Raw genomic sequence first — 16,752 nt, forward strand, 5'->3', positions numbered from 1 at the left:
CGGTCGCGACCGAATTTGGGCTGTTTGATGTTGTGATCAACAGGTTACACAGGTGGCGGGCTGTCATACCCCCCCAGATGGCTTCTTCAGGCACGGTGCCATGCAAACAGAGCCGCTGAGACGAAAATGTCAGCGTCGGGACCCCAGGCATATGCAACCTGTTAAAACTCGATGATCTACATGCCACTAGACATGGCGTGATGCGACTTCACTACTTCGTACATGACTTTTGGTTAACATGTCTCGGTCGCCTTTATGACATTCTACGACAACACGGACAAGGGCATGAAACCAGTCTATCTCACACATTCCACTTTCCTCGGAGACATTTCGATTTCATCTAATTTGAAAACCCCCATGTGGTATGGGCTCTCGTGACCTCGGGCCGCAACTTCCAGAAGGCAAGCTAGAAGATTTTGAAGTGGAGCTCGACTTGAAACAGCCCGTCTCCATCTCGTCCCGTGATCCCAACAAACACCTTCTAAATGGAGATGTATTTTCGTCCCGATGTGCTGGGCTCGGGGAGATGTGAGCATCCTCCAGCACTGAACTTTTAGACAATTTACGCATTGCCTTTTTTTTTCGATTGGACTGCATTGTGTAGCATACCCGGCTTATTAACTGAAGCATCACTACTCTTTAGAATACCCTCCAAACTAACAGCCAATGAATAGGCTAAATGAATATCTCAACCCGATCGTGCTACTACCAGTGGCAAAGTCCGATTTATAAAACGAAGAGACTTTGGGTCGTAAATCTCCGACTCCTAAATCACCACTCCACAGCTTTTATTTCCAACGGTGCGGAACGGTGAGATGGAATCCCAAGTGGAGTAGACCCTGCCAAATTAGGATTGGTTATTGAAGTTTGTGGACCGTTAGTTCATGAGTAGAGTTTTCTTCCCATGTGTTTCTTTCTCTTTCTTTTCCCCTTTTTGGTTCCCGAGGCCTTAGCTCAGGTACACCCGTGTGGTCGCATACAGAATTCCATGTTTGCCACTTGCCACCCCACTTTGCACTCCGTGTACCTTTTTCATCAAACACGGTAAACCAGGCTGTCAAATTATGCTGGATGTTGTAATCGGAGTACTCCGTCTGGAGGTCCAATTATTCCATGGTATTGAAATTCAGTTTACTGGCCCCTTTGAAAATATGCGGGGACTTGTTTGCAAATCCCGAGCGGGACCGTTGTGTGTTGTTTCTTTGTACGGAGTAGAGCACTACGGAGTATAAATACCCGCACTTAGGGCAAATGAGCATTAGCACGGTCTTACTACATAAGGCAGGGTGCATTGGTATGGATTCCTTACAGAAATATACGCTGTGCAATATTGTGTCTACTTTGATAATCTCTCTGCCTGGATTGACCAAATGTGGTGATGAAGAAAAGGCTCAGAACAGGGAACATGGCGGATGTGACGGAAAACCATTACATTATTTTAGGTCTCAGATAATTTCCGGGATTGCAAACATCCCGAAGCTGGAGGATTCTCCTCAGATGGGGAGTGTGAGTTAGTAGTCGGTAGTCCACACGTCAAATACATTTACACATCCAGTTCACACAAGATGCTCACACCACGCATCTATAACAGAAGCAAGTAACTGCTACCTATAATCACTCTATGAACGCCACACCAGGGGTGAAGTAGATCTCCCACGGTGAAACCTAAGGCCCAGTGATGTGCATAATTCATCCACTAAGGGGATGAGGGGGATGGTTGGATAACCCCCCCTCGATGCAATCTTCACCAAGAGCCAATAATCATGCGGATTGGAGTTATAATACATATAGGGATCCATCTTTCTCCATATGCGCTACGACGCTGTTCTGCTTATGGAATACGGAGTACTTTCAAAAGAAATGATGTGCAATGCACAGTCCTCTATGGGAAGACGATCCTACCCAGGGCCTCTCAGCCACAAGTCCTGTAGGCGGAGGTTAATCGGTTCTGTACTCCGTCGGGGATGAAGGTACACGCCAAACGACTGAAGACTCGGCCTTTTTTTTTGTTACAAGTTGCCATTAGAGCCCCAGAGGGTCTAAGCGAGAGTTGTAAACGATAGGAGAAAAGATAAGAGGTCCGAAATACGGAGCGCATTGCAATATGAAATAATAGCCGAAGTGCATACAACGGAGAACCAAAAACGAAAACCGTTACTCCGTAGAAGTTAAGAAACTCATGTATTACCCCAAAGGGTCCGTTCTATTCTTGCATGTCTCAACCGTGGCTTTATTTGGCATGGTAGCACGGGTAAGAACCACGGTTTAGGATGGGTCCTCGATTAGAGATTTCAACCCTGCATTTTTCAGTTTTGGCAGTTTCATCTGTTCCTTTGTATCTCCTAAGACTGTACCGTGGTCGTTGTTATCTGGATGGTGTGTATGTGCACACATACCTGGTTATGTTGGCTTATACATACGTGTATTATATGTCATATCAGTTCATTTAGAAGGAATCAAGACAAACAGACTTGTCCTTATTCTGTAATCCCAGCATTCTGGGAACTCCGCTGTCACGCCCTGTTAGTGTGTAATCAGTGCAAATCGGCCATCCCGTTTGACCCTAAATCGATGGAAACCAAAAAATAGAAAAAAAAAAACAAAAATGTAATAATCTCCCAAAGCGTGTTTTCTTTTAGTTTTTTTTGTTTTTTTGGGGGGGTGGGGGGGGGGTTGTTGCTTTTTTTTCTCCCGCTAATGCCGTTCCCTCTATCTACAAACTTGCACGTGTTGTGACATCTTATTAATCTCTCAAGTTCAGTCGCACAGGATTAATGTGCATGGACATATAACGTTTATCAAGTTTCAATTACGAAGTTTGGTTAATGCAATAAAAAGAAATCTTTAAAATTTTTTTTTCAGAAGATAGAAAAAAAGTCGTTCTCACCGCATCAAGGAACCGTCCATATGGAGCCTAAGTGGGCCCACGGGAGATTGCCCTTTACTAGTTGTCATCTCGCGTGGTTTCATGATTTACTTTACTTTACTATACATACACGGAGAGGTGGCTGTGAGACCTTGGCAGAAATTCAAGAGCTACTCCATACACTATGTTGTACAACACAGCAATGCCATATACGGAGCATCTGTGCTATGTAGATAGTGAGATTACACGGCATCTACGTTTGATTACCATGTCTCATTTCCCACCACTCTCTTCCTCCACTAGTGGTTCACAGGAAACACAAGGCGCCACATTAGAAGTAGTGGGGAGCTTCTAGAAAAAAAAAAGAGAAATTTCCATTAGATTTCCACTTGGGGTTGCACTATGCATCCGTTACCTAGGTTAATTCGAGCAAATAAATCGCAATAAATTCCCTACGTCAGATCAGGTGGATACTCAGCCTCCTGTTCATGGCAGGGATGTTCGATGGGGACTTTAGGGACTAATTTAGTCGGTAATTAGTGACGGCTTGAACGGAAAGGTTGGCAGACTTTCATTTCTACAACATATAAGAATCCTGCTCCGGTGACCTTTCGTCTTCCTTTCTTCTCTCCATCCACTCTACTCCATACCTTGTTCTGCTACATCTTACTAGCTTCTTGGTCTATTCCAGTCTGTTATCAACTTGAACAACCACTGTCAATTCTCAGCCTTCCAACCATCCACAATGCCTTCCATCGGATCTTCTCAGTTCCCTCCATGCCCCGGTCCTCCTCCCAAGGGCCCTTTGCCTCCGCTGCCGAAATAATCAGTCCATAGTCCCCTCTTCTCAACGAACGTGATGATACTGGCGCATTCTGGTCCACCAGATCCGCCCACGACTTGGACCCTCAGCATGGATATCACGACTTCGACTTCGATCTAGTTTCGACTCTCACCTGCGAGGCTTTATTTTCGATTCGGACCTTCAACACCTAATTTTCACATGTGCCGCCCAAACAAAAGACGCCCTTGCTTAAAGTTGGGCTTGAGACGGACCACACAAAGAGCGCCAGCCCTTCCACCGTCGACTCTCGTCTCTTGGCATTCCAATTCAACGATGCGTCGCTAGCCACAGCTCGATGCGCGCGGTGGAACACTTGTTTCCAAGTGGGCCTCGGACAATTCTCTTTTACTTCTCTCTCATGTTCCCTTTTTTTTTGTCCCCTTGCTCTTCAGCAACCTTCCTCGGTCGCTATGGGACCTAGCGCTGGCGCTACAATCCCACGACGTGCGTTACTAGCCTTTCTATTTCTTGCGCTTTGTCCCACTTCAACTATCTGCACTCTTGATCACGCCCCCCCCTCAATCCTTTGCGGGGCTTCGTTTCACTTTTCGATCTTGACCCATCTGTGACGCGCAGATGCGGAGAACAGCGCAGCTTCTCAGCTGCTGCACACTAATTGGACAATCCGAATATGTCCCCCTGTCTTCGTACCTAGGGTCGACTGGGGTTGCCTTTCGATCGTTTCGTGGCTCATGCGTCATTGACTCGGGCGCACAGTGCCTTTTTTTTTTCTTTTTTTTTTCCATCTACCGTTGTGACCTGTCATCCGACTGCTTGGAAGCCTTTTTTAATTGCCTGTTTTTGTTTCTTTTTCTCTATTTGTTACTGTTTTTTTTAATCAATATGTACCATAGACTTAGTATACCCCAACAGAGCAATTTGTCTTTTATCTAAAACGTTTCATTAAATTAATTGCTTACGGTCCATGCATATGTCGTGCATAACCAAGAATGGGGGCTACGGGTGATACCGTTTCGTTAACCAGCCAGCATCCCGTAGAAAACCACTAGCAATAAAAAACTGGCAGGGGTGTCACAGGGCGGGTGTCGCGGTAGTCGGATTGACGTATATTTCATCTGCAAATCAGCACACCAGATACGAGTGATTTAGAATACACACGTCGATATGACTCATTTGTTGGGAGATCAAGTTAGTAGACCTGCATAGTGTACCTTGTATATGCACTTCTTCCATCATAAGATCTGAAGTAGCACCGATGTGATGCGACCCCTATCAAGCTTCCTATTATGATTTACAGTGCATTTTCCGGATCCAGTATGATGCATAAATGCGTGGCCTATTTACTGTAAATCTCCTGTTGCCGCACCGGTGGGATTAATTGGGTATTGCATGTGTCAAAGCCAGCGTTAAATCACACCATACTACGGAGTCTCCAACCCGATTACATGCACCCATAATCCCCAACATGGGAAGCTGAACGTTCGCCAGGCTAAGACATACCGGTATCATCCCTAGCGGGTATAAGATTAGCTCGTAATACCAGCGGTTGAATGCTAAATAGCCCAGCGGAGAAACAAGGAAAGAAGATGCGAATTTGGCCCCAGTCCGAGCGCTTCGGGGGTTGCTAGCCATGTTGGTACGTGGCCTTCGGAGTACACCTCAGTGCTATTACGACTCCATATTATTAAAGTGGAGTTGGGCCCATTGTTAATATTTCCAGAAACAGTAGCTGGCCAACAAATGCTCCATGCTTACATTTTCTCTAGCCTATAGTTGATAGTACAACCGAGTCGTGATTCCAATTTATTTCCAAATTGCCCGGATAACACCTTTCGACTTTCTCTCAGACGAAAATACATACGGGCGTGCTGTGATTCTCGTTGGCCGTTGGCCCGGCACTTGACCGATACTATTGTATGCTGTCGTCATTGAAGAAATCCCGACAATCTGTGTCCAATGGATCTCACAGATAGTGTTTCAAGGTTTCTCTCCCCACTTCTACCCCTCAGCCCGATACACTTTGTCTATCCGTGGTTACCCACGACTCTCCCATGGATCGTGTCAAGATTGATTTCGATCTTATTTGTTTTTTTTCCAATTGTTCAAATCTTGGAAGCAAGCTAGACTATCTTGGTGATGTTAAGTGTCCAAAGCAAGCTTCCGTCCCCAGGCTTTCGGCTCTTGCCCTGATATTTGATCATATCAACGGATCGTGGAGTTTTGACCTCGGCATGTCTCAGGGGATGCCAGTGCTTTTGACAATAACCTTGGAACCTTTTCTGGCACGGTTGGCAGGTTTGTGGCTGTCAGCCTTGGCTTTGGCAGCCACGTGCTCCAAATGAGGTCATTCGCTGGGTATATCACTTGAATCGGAGATACGGGGCCCCTCATGATGTACAGGGTCAAGGATTGTATCTTGGACTGAGACGGACCTTGCGGGAAATCGTGGAATACCACAGATGCGTTGGGCTCTATTGCCGGCTCCCAGGTCCCTGGGCTGTGCTGTGAGAGGCGATTTGTGTGGAAATTTAGGCTCTTTCATAATCTAGATGCAGCGCGTGGTATGATGGAGGCCCGTTGAGCGTTGACGTCAATTCTTGTTGCCCAGGCTGAGTGATATTGATGTTCCCTGGGGCTGAGTACGGAGTGAGCACGTAGTCAAGTAAACTTCGGGGTCACAGGGGATGATAGTTCCGATTCGCTTTGACAAGAAGTACATATAGCTCAGGTGTTAGTACTCTATCCAAAACGGAATACCGTTGGTAACTGTCGATAATTTTGATGGAATGAAACGGCGTTGCCTAGCTTGCAGTTCAAGCCACATCTCGGTTTTCCTGCTGGCTTCCAAGAAGTTTGAGGTATAGCGCGACACTTTCCTATACTTCTATCCATTTCTATTTTGACTCGGAGGGTATCGAATATGACAGCTGACCGTGGAAGGTAAATGCGGCTATACATTACAAGGCAACTAAACAAGATCTCGGAATTTTGGATACTATAAAGCAGTTTGAATTGCATGTTATCAGAGATTCGCCAATTACTGACCATTTATCTACAAATCAGTTAATATGAACAAAAGATGTTGTCTTTTGTGGTCAATAGAAGCCAAATATCTCCAGGGCTTACATCAAGACACCGAGGATAAACGCACGTGATTCGGCCGCCCAAATTAATCACGGACATTCCTTCTCATCCAAGCGCAAAGCCACCATGGTACTACAATTGCATGTATGGGGCCCAGCCTTTTCCCTGCCCTCAATTGATGCGCAATGCCTTGCTGCAATCGCATACTGTTCCGAGGTCCTCCCTAAAGACTCGTGGGAGCTAATCGCGAGCAGCGATCCTTCCGTGTCCCCAACAGGTGAGTGACGTGACCGGAACAAAAAAACCCAACCCTATAACCAGAACACTAACAAGCCATTTGCAAGTAGGTGAGCTCCCCGCTCTCCAGAATGGCTCTATCTGGGTAAGCCGGTTCCGCAATATCGTCGACTACCTCCGCCAATACTCCGAGGGTGCATGGAACCTGGATCAAAACCTAGATGATGTGCAAAAAGCCGATAGCATTGCGTACGCAGCAGCCCTACCTATGCAATGGTGCGAGAAACACAAAACACTAACAACCAACCCTCCATTCAGCTTCTCCTCCTTCATCGAATCCCGCGGTCAATCCATCCTCGATCTCTACCTCTACGTAACCAGTCAGAACTACTACGCCAACACATCCCCAGCCTACGGCTCTCTCCTTCAATGGCCAAATCAATGGATCCTCCCGCCAAAGCTCCATGGCGCCGCCAAAATCCGCACCGAACACCTCGGCCTATCCTCGCTAGACCTACAAGCAATGGAAGATCAGCGCAAACGCGAGCACTCCGCCGCCGTAGCATCCGGCCAAATCCCTAGCAACCTGATCCAGCAGCCCCGCGAAACAGTCTCCAAACTCCTCGGTCGCACAGTGCAAACCAACCAATTCCGCCTAGAAGCCCTAACAGCTGACTTCTTCGATCCACTCGAAGCAATGCTCGCCCGCAGCAAGACCTGTCTGCTCCCCGCAGACGACAACAACAACCCCTCCTCGCTGGACTGCGTCGCACTGGGATACCTATCACTGGCACTCGTACCCGAGCTAGCCTTCCCCTGGCTGCGCGACGCGATGCGCGCCAAGGCCTCGCTGCTGGCGGCGTACACGGAGCGCATGCGCAGTCGCTGTTTCGGCGAGGCGCCCGTCGACGTTAAGCATGCTTTCCAGCCCACGGAGCCGGCTGTCCTGCCGTGGCGCGCACCGGAGCGCATCTCCGTTGCCGCGGTCGGGAGTACACTCCTCGGCACGCTGGCTGACAACACACCGTTCTTGCGCGAGGTGCGCCAGAATAGGCGATTGAAGCAGGCCGTTGAGGCTGATTCAGCATTTAGTTCGGTGGAGAAACAGGTCCTGTCTTCGTATGCGGATTCTAGCAACAAGGACTTGTTGCTTTCCATTGCGACTGCTGTGGCGGGGACAGCTGCTCTCGTTGGGTATATGGTGCATGTGGGCTTGCTTTCTTTTTCGACTGGGGGTGTCGAGGAAGAAGAGCAATTTGAAGAAGACGCGGGTGTTCTGCAGATTGATCCTGGCTCTGCTGCTGACTTTCTCGGCGCGTTCTAAGCCTTTAAGAGGTCCTTGCGTCTGGCTCTGTGAATGTTACGAGTTCGGTGTTTTTTTTTTCAGTTGGGTGAAAGTGAAGACTGTACGATAGCATCGCGTTTAGTCCTTTGTATTTGTGTGTTGACGTTCCTACGGTTCCTCGCCACATCAAAAAGGTCTTTGATCTATCTGGTCCTCTACATGAGACATCTCCTTTGTTCTTATCTTTATAAGCGAGCTCAAAAATTTATGATTTCTTTACTGAAAATGGTAAATAATCGAGTGTCTAAAGAAACACTTCGAAACATCCATCCTCGGTAACCATCACTGCATGTATCCTGGCATTCCTCTGAACCCTAACATGAACCTCACATCTCGGGTATTGAGCCTCTGTAATTCTGACTTGCTCACGTGGTGTCATTGTTGTGATTTGCGTATTGAGGCTCTTGAAGTTGACGTTTCTGAAAGGTTCATTCAACGTTCAGACTTTCTCAGTCAGTGCGCCTACCCCATGACGAACACATACATTGGTAGCTTTTAATTTAGCCTCATGCAAGGCATGTTTGTAATATAGTGCCGAAGGATCCCATGCACATAGGCTTTGGGGTAGGTGAGCTTTGGCACAGATAAGAGCCGTTTCAGTTTTATGGTGAAAATGCACTGGCGCTAATGATCCTGTGAGATTAAACACGGGGAATAGTAAGATGGACAGATTTCAATACCACTAGATATCAACGCTTAATGATAGCCAGATACAATAAAGCATGCACAGTAATTAGTTTTAGATGAAAAATGGAGAAAACGATATCAACTCTCAAATCAGACGGTTCAGGTGGTATATGTACAGAGAAAAAAGACAAACAAGGCAAATCGTGACCAAGATATGTATGAACTCCTCAACGACAAAAAAGGGATAGCCGTCGAAGAGCCGCTCGAAGATGGAAGGATGTGTGGCCAGGATGGTTGCCAAAACAAGCGACCTGCGCACGCACACATCAAATCAGGGAAAAGATACAGAGACACCTTCGGCGTTGGACCATTTGCGCAAGAAAGACAATATCCCAGTAGAGACGAGAAGATTGCTGGAAATGGACAGAAAAAAAAAAAAAAAAGTGGCGAGGCCGTTTAAGAAGACCAGCCGAGGTCGACAACGAGACGGACGGGGCCAGCGGACTGGGTGACAGCCTTGTCGGGCTTGCCCTGGTCGGCGGAGGTGTAGCCGTTGACAACGCTGGAGGCACCCTGGGAGATGGAGGAGCATTTCTCACCCTCGTGGTTGCAAATCCGCATACCAGCGATGTGCATGTCAGCGAGCTGAGCGATGATGCAGGAAACGTCCCAGCCAGAGAAGCCGTTATTCTGGGAGTTGCTCATATCGAACTCACCCCAGGTGGAGGCGTACTGGCCGACATAGTTGGTAGGGAGATTTTCGCCCTCGGCGGCACCCCAACCACCTTGGGAGTCATCATCAATGGCGACGAAGATGCTGTTGCCGGGCTCCACGGTGAATTTGAGAGCCTGGTTGGGGCTCCAGAAACCGTTCAGACCACCGCTGGGGCCGTACGAGTTCCACATGACGACGGTCCAGGCCTTGGAGTTGTCGTTCTCGAAGCGGATAACGTGTTTGTACTGGCTGGCGGTTCCCTCTTCGATACGAATGATATTGCTACCCCAGGGGCTGCCAACGTTGCCGATATAGTCCCAGTCGAGGGAGCCGACGCGCTTGCTAGAAGTGGAGGAACCGAATCCAGCGATGGAAAAAGTGCCGTCGATGGAAACACTGGCCCAGTGGCTGGAGCTGGAGGAGCTGAAGCTGGAGGTGGAGATGCTGAAGCTGGAGTCATGGTCAGAGTCGGAGGAGCTGGAGCTGGAGCTGGAGCTGGAGCTGGATTCGGAGGAGCTGGAGCTGGAGCTAGATTCAGAAGAGCTGGAGCTGGATCCAGAAGAGCCAGAGATAGATTCAGAAGAGCTGGAGCTGGATCCAGAAGAGCCAGAGATAGATTCAGAAGAGCTGGAGCTGGATTCAGAAGAACTGGAGCTGGATTCGGAGGAGCTGGAGCTGGAGAAGCTGGAGGCAGATTGAGCGGCGCTGGCGGTCGAGATGGCCTCAGCCCAGGTGACAGTCGCGGTGGTGGATGTAGCAACAGAAGTGGGAGCAACAGCGAACTCGGCCTGATTGACCTTGGTGGCAACATCAGAGGTCTCATCGCCGAACCAGTTGTTAATCCAGGAGACGAGCTTGCCATCGATCGTAGCGAAAACCTCCTCACCACGCTTCTCCACATCGGCAAGCTGGGCGGGAGCGATTACAACGGGCTGGGCGACGGTGACATCTTTAGGGTGGGCATGACGGCGGTCGTGACCGTGAAGACGAGCGACAGCCGACCCAGCGGTCAGCGCCGTCATCAAGAGCATAGAGTTGGAGAGATGCATCTTGAAAATTGAAACTTGAAAAGGAGTGACTTGAGCGAACGCTCTAGAAGAAATTTCAATTCAAATGAATGTGTGTGAGGATGAAGAGAAGAAGAGAAGAGAGTGGACTAGGGGGGACTATTAGTACAATACCAAGTTACACACCAACGGGTCAGGCTGGGCCTGAACCCCAAAATGAGAATGGGCTCCACAATGTCAGGGGTGTTCGATTGATGATTGGCCGGTTCCTGGCTGGTTCCTGGCCGTGCGACCCTTTTAAATTGTTTGATTGGTTGGTGGTCAAGGGCCCAGACTCTATTCGCATGGTATTGTGTACTTGGCCTATACTATGCCATCGCGGCTGCACAGGTTCAACTTGGGATAAGGGGTTGTTTCTCCTAGTGTTCTTCCCATTTTACTCTCTGATACCGTTCTATAATTGTGTTTTCTATTATTGTTCATATTTTATGGTTGCCTAATGTCAAACACGTGTACGATCGGAATGCTGGGGATCTCCAAGATATGGAGATGACTCCATCACCACATCAGAGCCTAACATAGAGATACCTGGAGTACGGAGTACTTCTGAGTCTGAATATGATCATTTCTGTATTATATACGCGCTCCGTTCAAACATGCACTACGGAGTGCTTTAAGACAAATTCTACCCCCGTCATCCGGCATTCTCCACATAAAACCAATCGGCGTAGTGCACGGCAAGGGTCTCAACTAACGAATCCCAAGGCAATTTCAAATGGGGACACCTCATCGCCGTGTTGTCGACAACTACGTGGGAAAATGGTGAATTGCGACCTTGAAACTACATGACAGATCATAGTACACTCTAGGGTTCTCTGTTACAGTTAATTAGGATAGTCTTCACCGTGTCAATTGGTGTCCATGGATGTACGGAGTATTCCGTACACGCACAGCAAATCTCTGCCGTTGATCTGCGGCCGGACTCCCCTACGCGGCCGATGGATCGATTTTTTTTTCTTTCTGTAAGGCACCCCAATTTTGTATGCTCACTGGTCGCGTCTAAGCCATTCCCCACTCACATGACGAGTCTCGCCGGTTGTCTCCATTATGACATGGCGAAACTGGCCCCTCAGGAATCCAGGCCTTTCCAACTCGGTACACTAGGGCTGAACAATGCCCGTGAAGCAGTTTCATGTGTTGATGTTGTAGGGTTGTATAGTCTCACAAAACTTTAAGAGCGCTTGGCTTTTCCAAGGCTCCATCTCTTGCCCGGAGTTTTGTACATATGTTACATCGGTATGATCGGTATTCCGTTTATGGAGCGCAATTTGTTGCCACGGGCGTTTCCTGAAACATTAGGGCTACTCGTGCAGGAACCCGTCTCTGGACTCCTCACTTGATGTAGGTATCCACGGCCCTTGAATACCTGTACTCACTTCAATTTAAATTTTCTCATCCTCTCAAGATCCTCGTAGAAAACCCGTACCCTATAACATAGAAAATTGGAGTAATCAAAACCAAGGTTAACACGGGTGAATCCTCGGTTCGGTCGATCTGCAAAACGTCTCATTGGTTGTAGGAAATTAAATTTGCCTGTCAGTTACCCTTCGAACACATGGCTCTCTATGTTGTATACTCCGTACAAGTTAATGGTAAATGAGAGAGACCCAGAGAATTCAATCTCTTCGAAAGGATTCACTTTTGATAAATGTGGGTCGATGAGAAAAATCAAAATCATACGACTGGTGGAGACGATTTGGATTGACATACAACATAAGGAGAAGTTACCAGTGCCTTCACACAACAATCGGCCTTAACAAATATGACGCTGCAGAGGCACTCACTCTGTCTTGGGTAGAGCAGGTGACGGTATTCCGTTCATTTCTCATCCTCATCCACGCCACCCTCAAACGCCACGCCACCAGCAGCCGCATCCAAATGAAGGCTATCATCCAGCCCGCAGACCCTAAACAACATCTGAGGCGTCAATTCCTTGTCAAGACCAGGCAAGCCATCCCGCTTTAATTTCTCCAGTCCCTCCCGCATTGCCAGAAGAGCCGGACCCAGAGTCACAAACGGGAAGATGATGACACGGAATCCGATCTCCTTCGCCTCCTTCGCCGAAATCGAAGGCGTGGACCCATGTTCCACCATATTTAACAGCAAGGGCCATGGCGCCAGGTCGGTCACAACCCGGCGAGCCATTTCCCGGGACGAGATGCCCTCTAAGAATCCAACGTCTGCGCCCGCATCCCTCGCCGCCCGCAGTCGCGCCAAGCTCTCTTCATAGCCATGCTGCTGAAGCGAGTCTGTTCGCGCAATGATCACGATATCGCTGCTGATACGTTCGCGCGCTTGTACAGCTGCCCGGATGCGGCTGGTATAGGTTGCCGTGTCGACAAGCTGCTTGCCGAAGAGGTGTCCGCACCGCTTGGTCTGTACCTGGTCCTCGATGTGGAAGGCCGCCACGCCGGACCGCGCGTATTGTTCTGCTGTGCGGGCTACCATGATCGGCCCACCGTAGCCGGTGTCGGCATCGGCGATCAGCGGTGTGCGCGGGGAAAGGTTTGCTAGCATCTCCGCGTTCGCTCGCATGTCGTTCAGCGTGCAGATTCCGAGGTCTGCTTGTCCATGCACCGAGGCTGCTGTCCCGGCGCCTGTCTTGTCGGTGTCAGCTCGGGGCTTTTTGTCGAAGATGATGTCTAGATCATCTTGCATTGCATACCATGTATAATGCATCGAAGCCTGCTGCCAGTGCTAGTCGGGCTGACATTCCGTCATAGACTCCTGGGGCTGTGATGAAGACCTGGGGATCTTGCAGAGATCGTCGCAGGCTGGTTGCTGCCGATGGAAGAGCCATGATTGTTGTCTTGTGCTCACAGAGGTAGTAGTGACTTGCCAGGCTGATCCGATCTAGGCTTAGATCTTGTCAAAGCGAAGACTGGAGGATTAATATACGCTCACCTAAGAAAATGAGCCGCGCGAATAGTTTTTATCTCCGCAAGGAATACCGTACTTTAGGCATTGCCACGCACAAGTGAGACAAGCTTTTGGCCTTTATTTCCCCACCTGTGAGATTTAACAGGCAAAAATGCAGTCCATCAATGATGCGCACTCTCCACTTATTCAAAGCCACGAGCCGATACCGCTTCCCTTGTGCCTTTTTAGATCAACATTCCAAGGCACCTGGACGGTTTCGAAAGTACACCTCTAGGTTTTATTTTTTTTTTTTGATAAGGATGAACCAGTATCACCGTGTTAAATGAATTAAGCTTGAAATATATCAACTATCACAAATACCCCCCGAATAGGAGATCAACCGGCAAAGTATTGTTGAAATTGCAGACCCCGGGGTTACTATGAGCTTGGGCAATTCAAGCGGGGTACTTGGATGGATAGTCATGTTCATTGCACCGCTGAAGGCACAGCATCGCCAGTAGTGATGTAGGCACATGATCTCAACCTAGATACTCTCCTATCTTTCATTTCAACCAAAGACCCCCCTTGCTCCTATTTGGTCCAGTCCTTCAATTTCTCCATGCCTGGTTCCTTTTTATAGAGGAAACTTGCAAGATCCTTGGCCCCGCCCTGGGCCCGCAGATCTGCTTAGTCAGGGACTTCCTTCTCATGTCGAATTCCATTCCCATCTCAAATGAACGTTTCGGCGCTAATTCTTTTGATTTCTGATCGTTTACCACATTTCTGCCTCGATGGCTCGCTCCTCTATCGTTCAAGAATATGCATCCCCCTCCGCCCCGACCGCCACCATCGACCACAAGTCCACCGCCGAGCTTCAGAACTTACAAATAGCTCGTCCACAAGGGTACCGGGTATCATGGCATGCCAATCCAGCCGTCGAGCCCCACCACTTTGGCCAGTCACATCCAATGAAGCCATGGCGCCTCACGCTCACCAAACAGCTTGTGATGGCGTACGGCATGCATCACGCCATGGACCTGTATCTCTCGCGCGCTGCGACCTATGAGGAAATGGCCGACTTCCACGAGACAGACTACCTCGACTTCCTGCAACAGATCATGCCGGGTGACATTGACCGGCCCGAGCAAGCAGATAACGTCGCGCGCTTCAACTTCGGCGACGACTGCCCCATCTTCGACGGGCTGTACAGCTACTGCTCGCTCTACGCCGGCGGCACCGTCGACGCCGCGCGCAAGCTCTGCAACAACCAATCCGACATCGCAATCAACTGGTCCGGCGGTCTCCACCACGCCAAAAAAGCCGAAGCGAGCGGCTTCTGCTACGTTAACGATATCGTCCTAGGCACACTTCAGCTTCTCCGCCACCACCCACGCGTCATGTACATCGATATCGACGTCCACCACGGCGACGGCGTCGAGCAAGCCTTCTGGTCAACTGACCGCGTGCTCACTGTCTCCTTTCACAAATACGACAAAGATAACTTCTTCCCTGGCACCGGTGCACGCGAAGACACAGGCCCCGCGCACCCGCTCAACCCAGGCGCCCACCACGCCATTAATGTCCCGCTCAACGACGGCATCGACGACGAGTCCTACATAGCCCTCTTCAAAGAGGTCATTGGCGCATGCATGAAGACCTACCAACCAGGCGCAATCGTTCTGCAATGCGGCGCCGACAGTCTGGGCTGTGACCGACTGGGCTGCTTTAACCTAAACGTGCAAGCGCACGGAGCCTGCGTCGCATACACCAAGACCTTCAAAATTCCCTTGTTGGTCGTGGGCGGTGGTGGCTACACGCCGCGCAACGTTTCCCGCGCATGGGCGCACGAGACTTCAATTCTCGTCGAGGCAGAAAACATCATCAACCCCACCATCCCGGACTCTGTCACCTTCCGAAACCACTTCGGTCCGGATTTCTCGCTCTTTCCGCCCCTTTCGGAGATGCGCAAGCTTGATAACAAGAATACTCGCGCGTACCTCGAAGGCCTTGTCGAGGCTGTCCACGAACAGCTGAGGTACATCAAGGGCGCGCCCAGTGTCCAGATGAGCTTTATCCCGCCGGATATACTGGGTTTGCGCGAGGACACCGAAAAGGAGATTGAGGAGCAGACGCTCCTGGTTGAGGAAGAGAGAGAGGAATATGAGGGCGGTGGATCGATGGCGTCGGCGGCTTCGGCGGCGGCAGGCTCTGGCTTGGCCTATACTAGCTCTGCTGGTGCTATTCCGCGGCCTAATCGGCGGCGGGATCTGGAGCGTGGGGCTGGATACAAGGGAGAGTTGTATTCATGAGCTTTGTGCAGCTTTGTGATGGGTAAATCCCAGGAGCAAAGAATGGCTTGACGCGGCGTTTTGTATGTATTTGGAAAGCGGAGGGGAGTTTTGGTTGTTCTGTTTTTTTTTTTGTTTGTGATGGTATGGGTAGTTGCCATCTATTGTGATATCCCTCTCTTCTAGGAGAGCTTTGTATAGTAATGGACAGAGAAGACGAATGAAGTCGATCAATAGTCAATACTGTGGACTTGAACAGGAGAGGCAAGATGCTGAATACCAAGAGGTGAGTAAAACCGAGGGAATTCATCAGAAAGGTCCAAAATAGGCCCTTGGAGTATATCAATTGCAGAGAATTTAATTCTACTTCCTGTGTGACTATTGATTTTTGGCTCTATTGGAGTGTCTCCTTTACGCCGCATTTAAGCCTTGATACCTACCTCCTCCATCCCCCAGTAGGGATGTGCTTAATTTCAGGTGAGATTTCATAAGAGCATTTTGAGTGTTTTGAGTGTTTTGAGAAGTTTGGAATTTAAGTAGATCAGATCGGGTATCCAGCAATGGGAGTGGCATGGTGACCGAGAAAACGCTGTGTTGAAACATCAGAGGGGCAGGGCAACTATCACAATGGTCGTGTCGTCGGCCGCCTCGAGTTGTGGCTGTGCTGGGTATTTCTGCGCAGGTTGACTACGTCATGGCAGAATTAGAGAAGAGAGGAAGTGTAATAACCACTCCGGAATCATTCAGAGAGGAGAGTGTGTGCGTGTATGGTATGAGAGACAAATGCGACCCGAGGAACAGACCGGGGTTGGATTAGGTTGGCGATGGCGTGGATGGGAAGCCGGAGATAGACGCAATG

General features: G+C 49.3%; 4 protein-coding genes across 4 annotated transcripts; 2 read left to right on the forward strand and 2 right to left on the reverse strand.

Moving 5' to 3' along the window:
- Window positions 1-6,457: 6,457 nt before the first annotated feature.
- Pdw03_4307 (Mitochondrial import receptor subunit (Tom37), putative) lies at window positions 6,458-8,316 on the forward strand (the record flags this gene model as incomplete). Its single annotated transcript, XM_066100707.1, has 5 exons — window positions 6,458-6,529; window positions 6,612-6,733; window positions 6,791-7,032; window positions 7,103-7,241; window positions 7,311-8,316. 5 exons carry the CDS (start codon window positions 6,458-6,460, stop codon window positions 8,314-8,316), a joined length of 1,581 nt encoding a protein of 526 aa, XP_065956107.1.
- Window positions 8,317-9,420: 1,104 nt separating this feature from the next.
- Window positions 9,421-10,728, reverse strand: Pdw03_4308 (Allergen Asp f 4; the record flags this gene model as incomplete). Its single annotated transcript, XM_014675798.2, has 1 exon — window positions 9,421-10,728. One exon carries the CDS (start codon window positions 10,726-10,728, stop codon window positions 9,421-9,423), a length of 1,308 nt encoding a protein of 435 aa, XP_014531284.2.
- A 1,836-nt stretch (window positions 10,729-12,564) lies between these two features.
- Window positions 12,565-13,546, reverse strand: Pdw03_4309 (Pyruvate/Phosphoenolpyruvate kinase; the record flags this gene model as incomplete). Its single annotated transcript, XM_066100708.1, has 2 exons — window positions 12,565-13,347; window positions 13,412-13,546. The coding sequence occupies 2 exons, from the start codon at window positions 13,544-13,546 to the stop codon at window positions 12,565-12,567; spliced, it is 918 nt and encodes a 305-aa protein (XP_065956108.1).
- Window positions 13,547-14,396: 850 nt separating this feature from the next.
- On the forward strand, window positions 14,397-15,914 carry Pdw03_4310 (Histone deacetylase; the record flags this gene model as incomplete). The annotated part of the gene is made up of 1 exon (XM_014675796.1): window positions 14,397-15,914. The coding sequence occupies one exon, from the start codon at window positions 14,397-14,399 to the stop codon at window positions 15,912-15,914; it is 1,518 nt and encodes a 505-aa protein (XP_014531282.1).
- Between the last annotated feature and the right edge of the window lie 838 nt (window positions 15,915-16,752).

This window comes from Penicillium digitatum, chromosome 1 (genome assembly GCF_016767815.1).
Source record: "Penicillium digitatum chromosome 1, complete sequence".
Taxonomy (NCBI): domain Eukaryota; kingdom Fungi; phylum Ascomycota; class Eurotiomycetes; order Eurotiales; family Aspergillaceae; genus Penicillium; species Penicillium digitatum.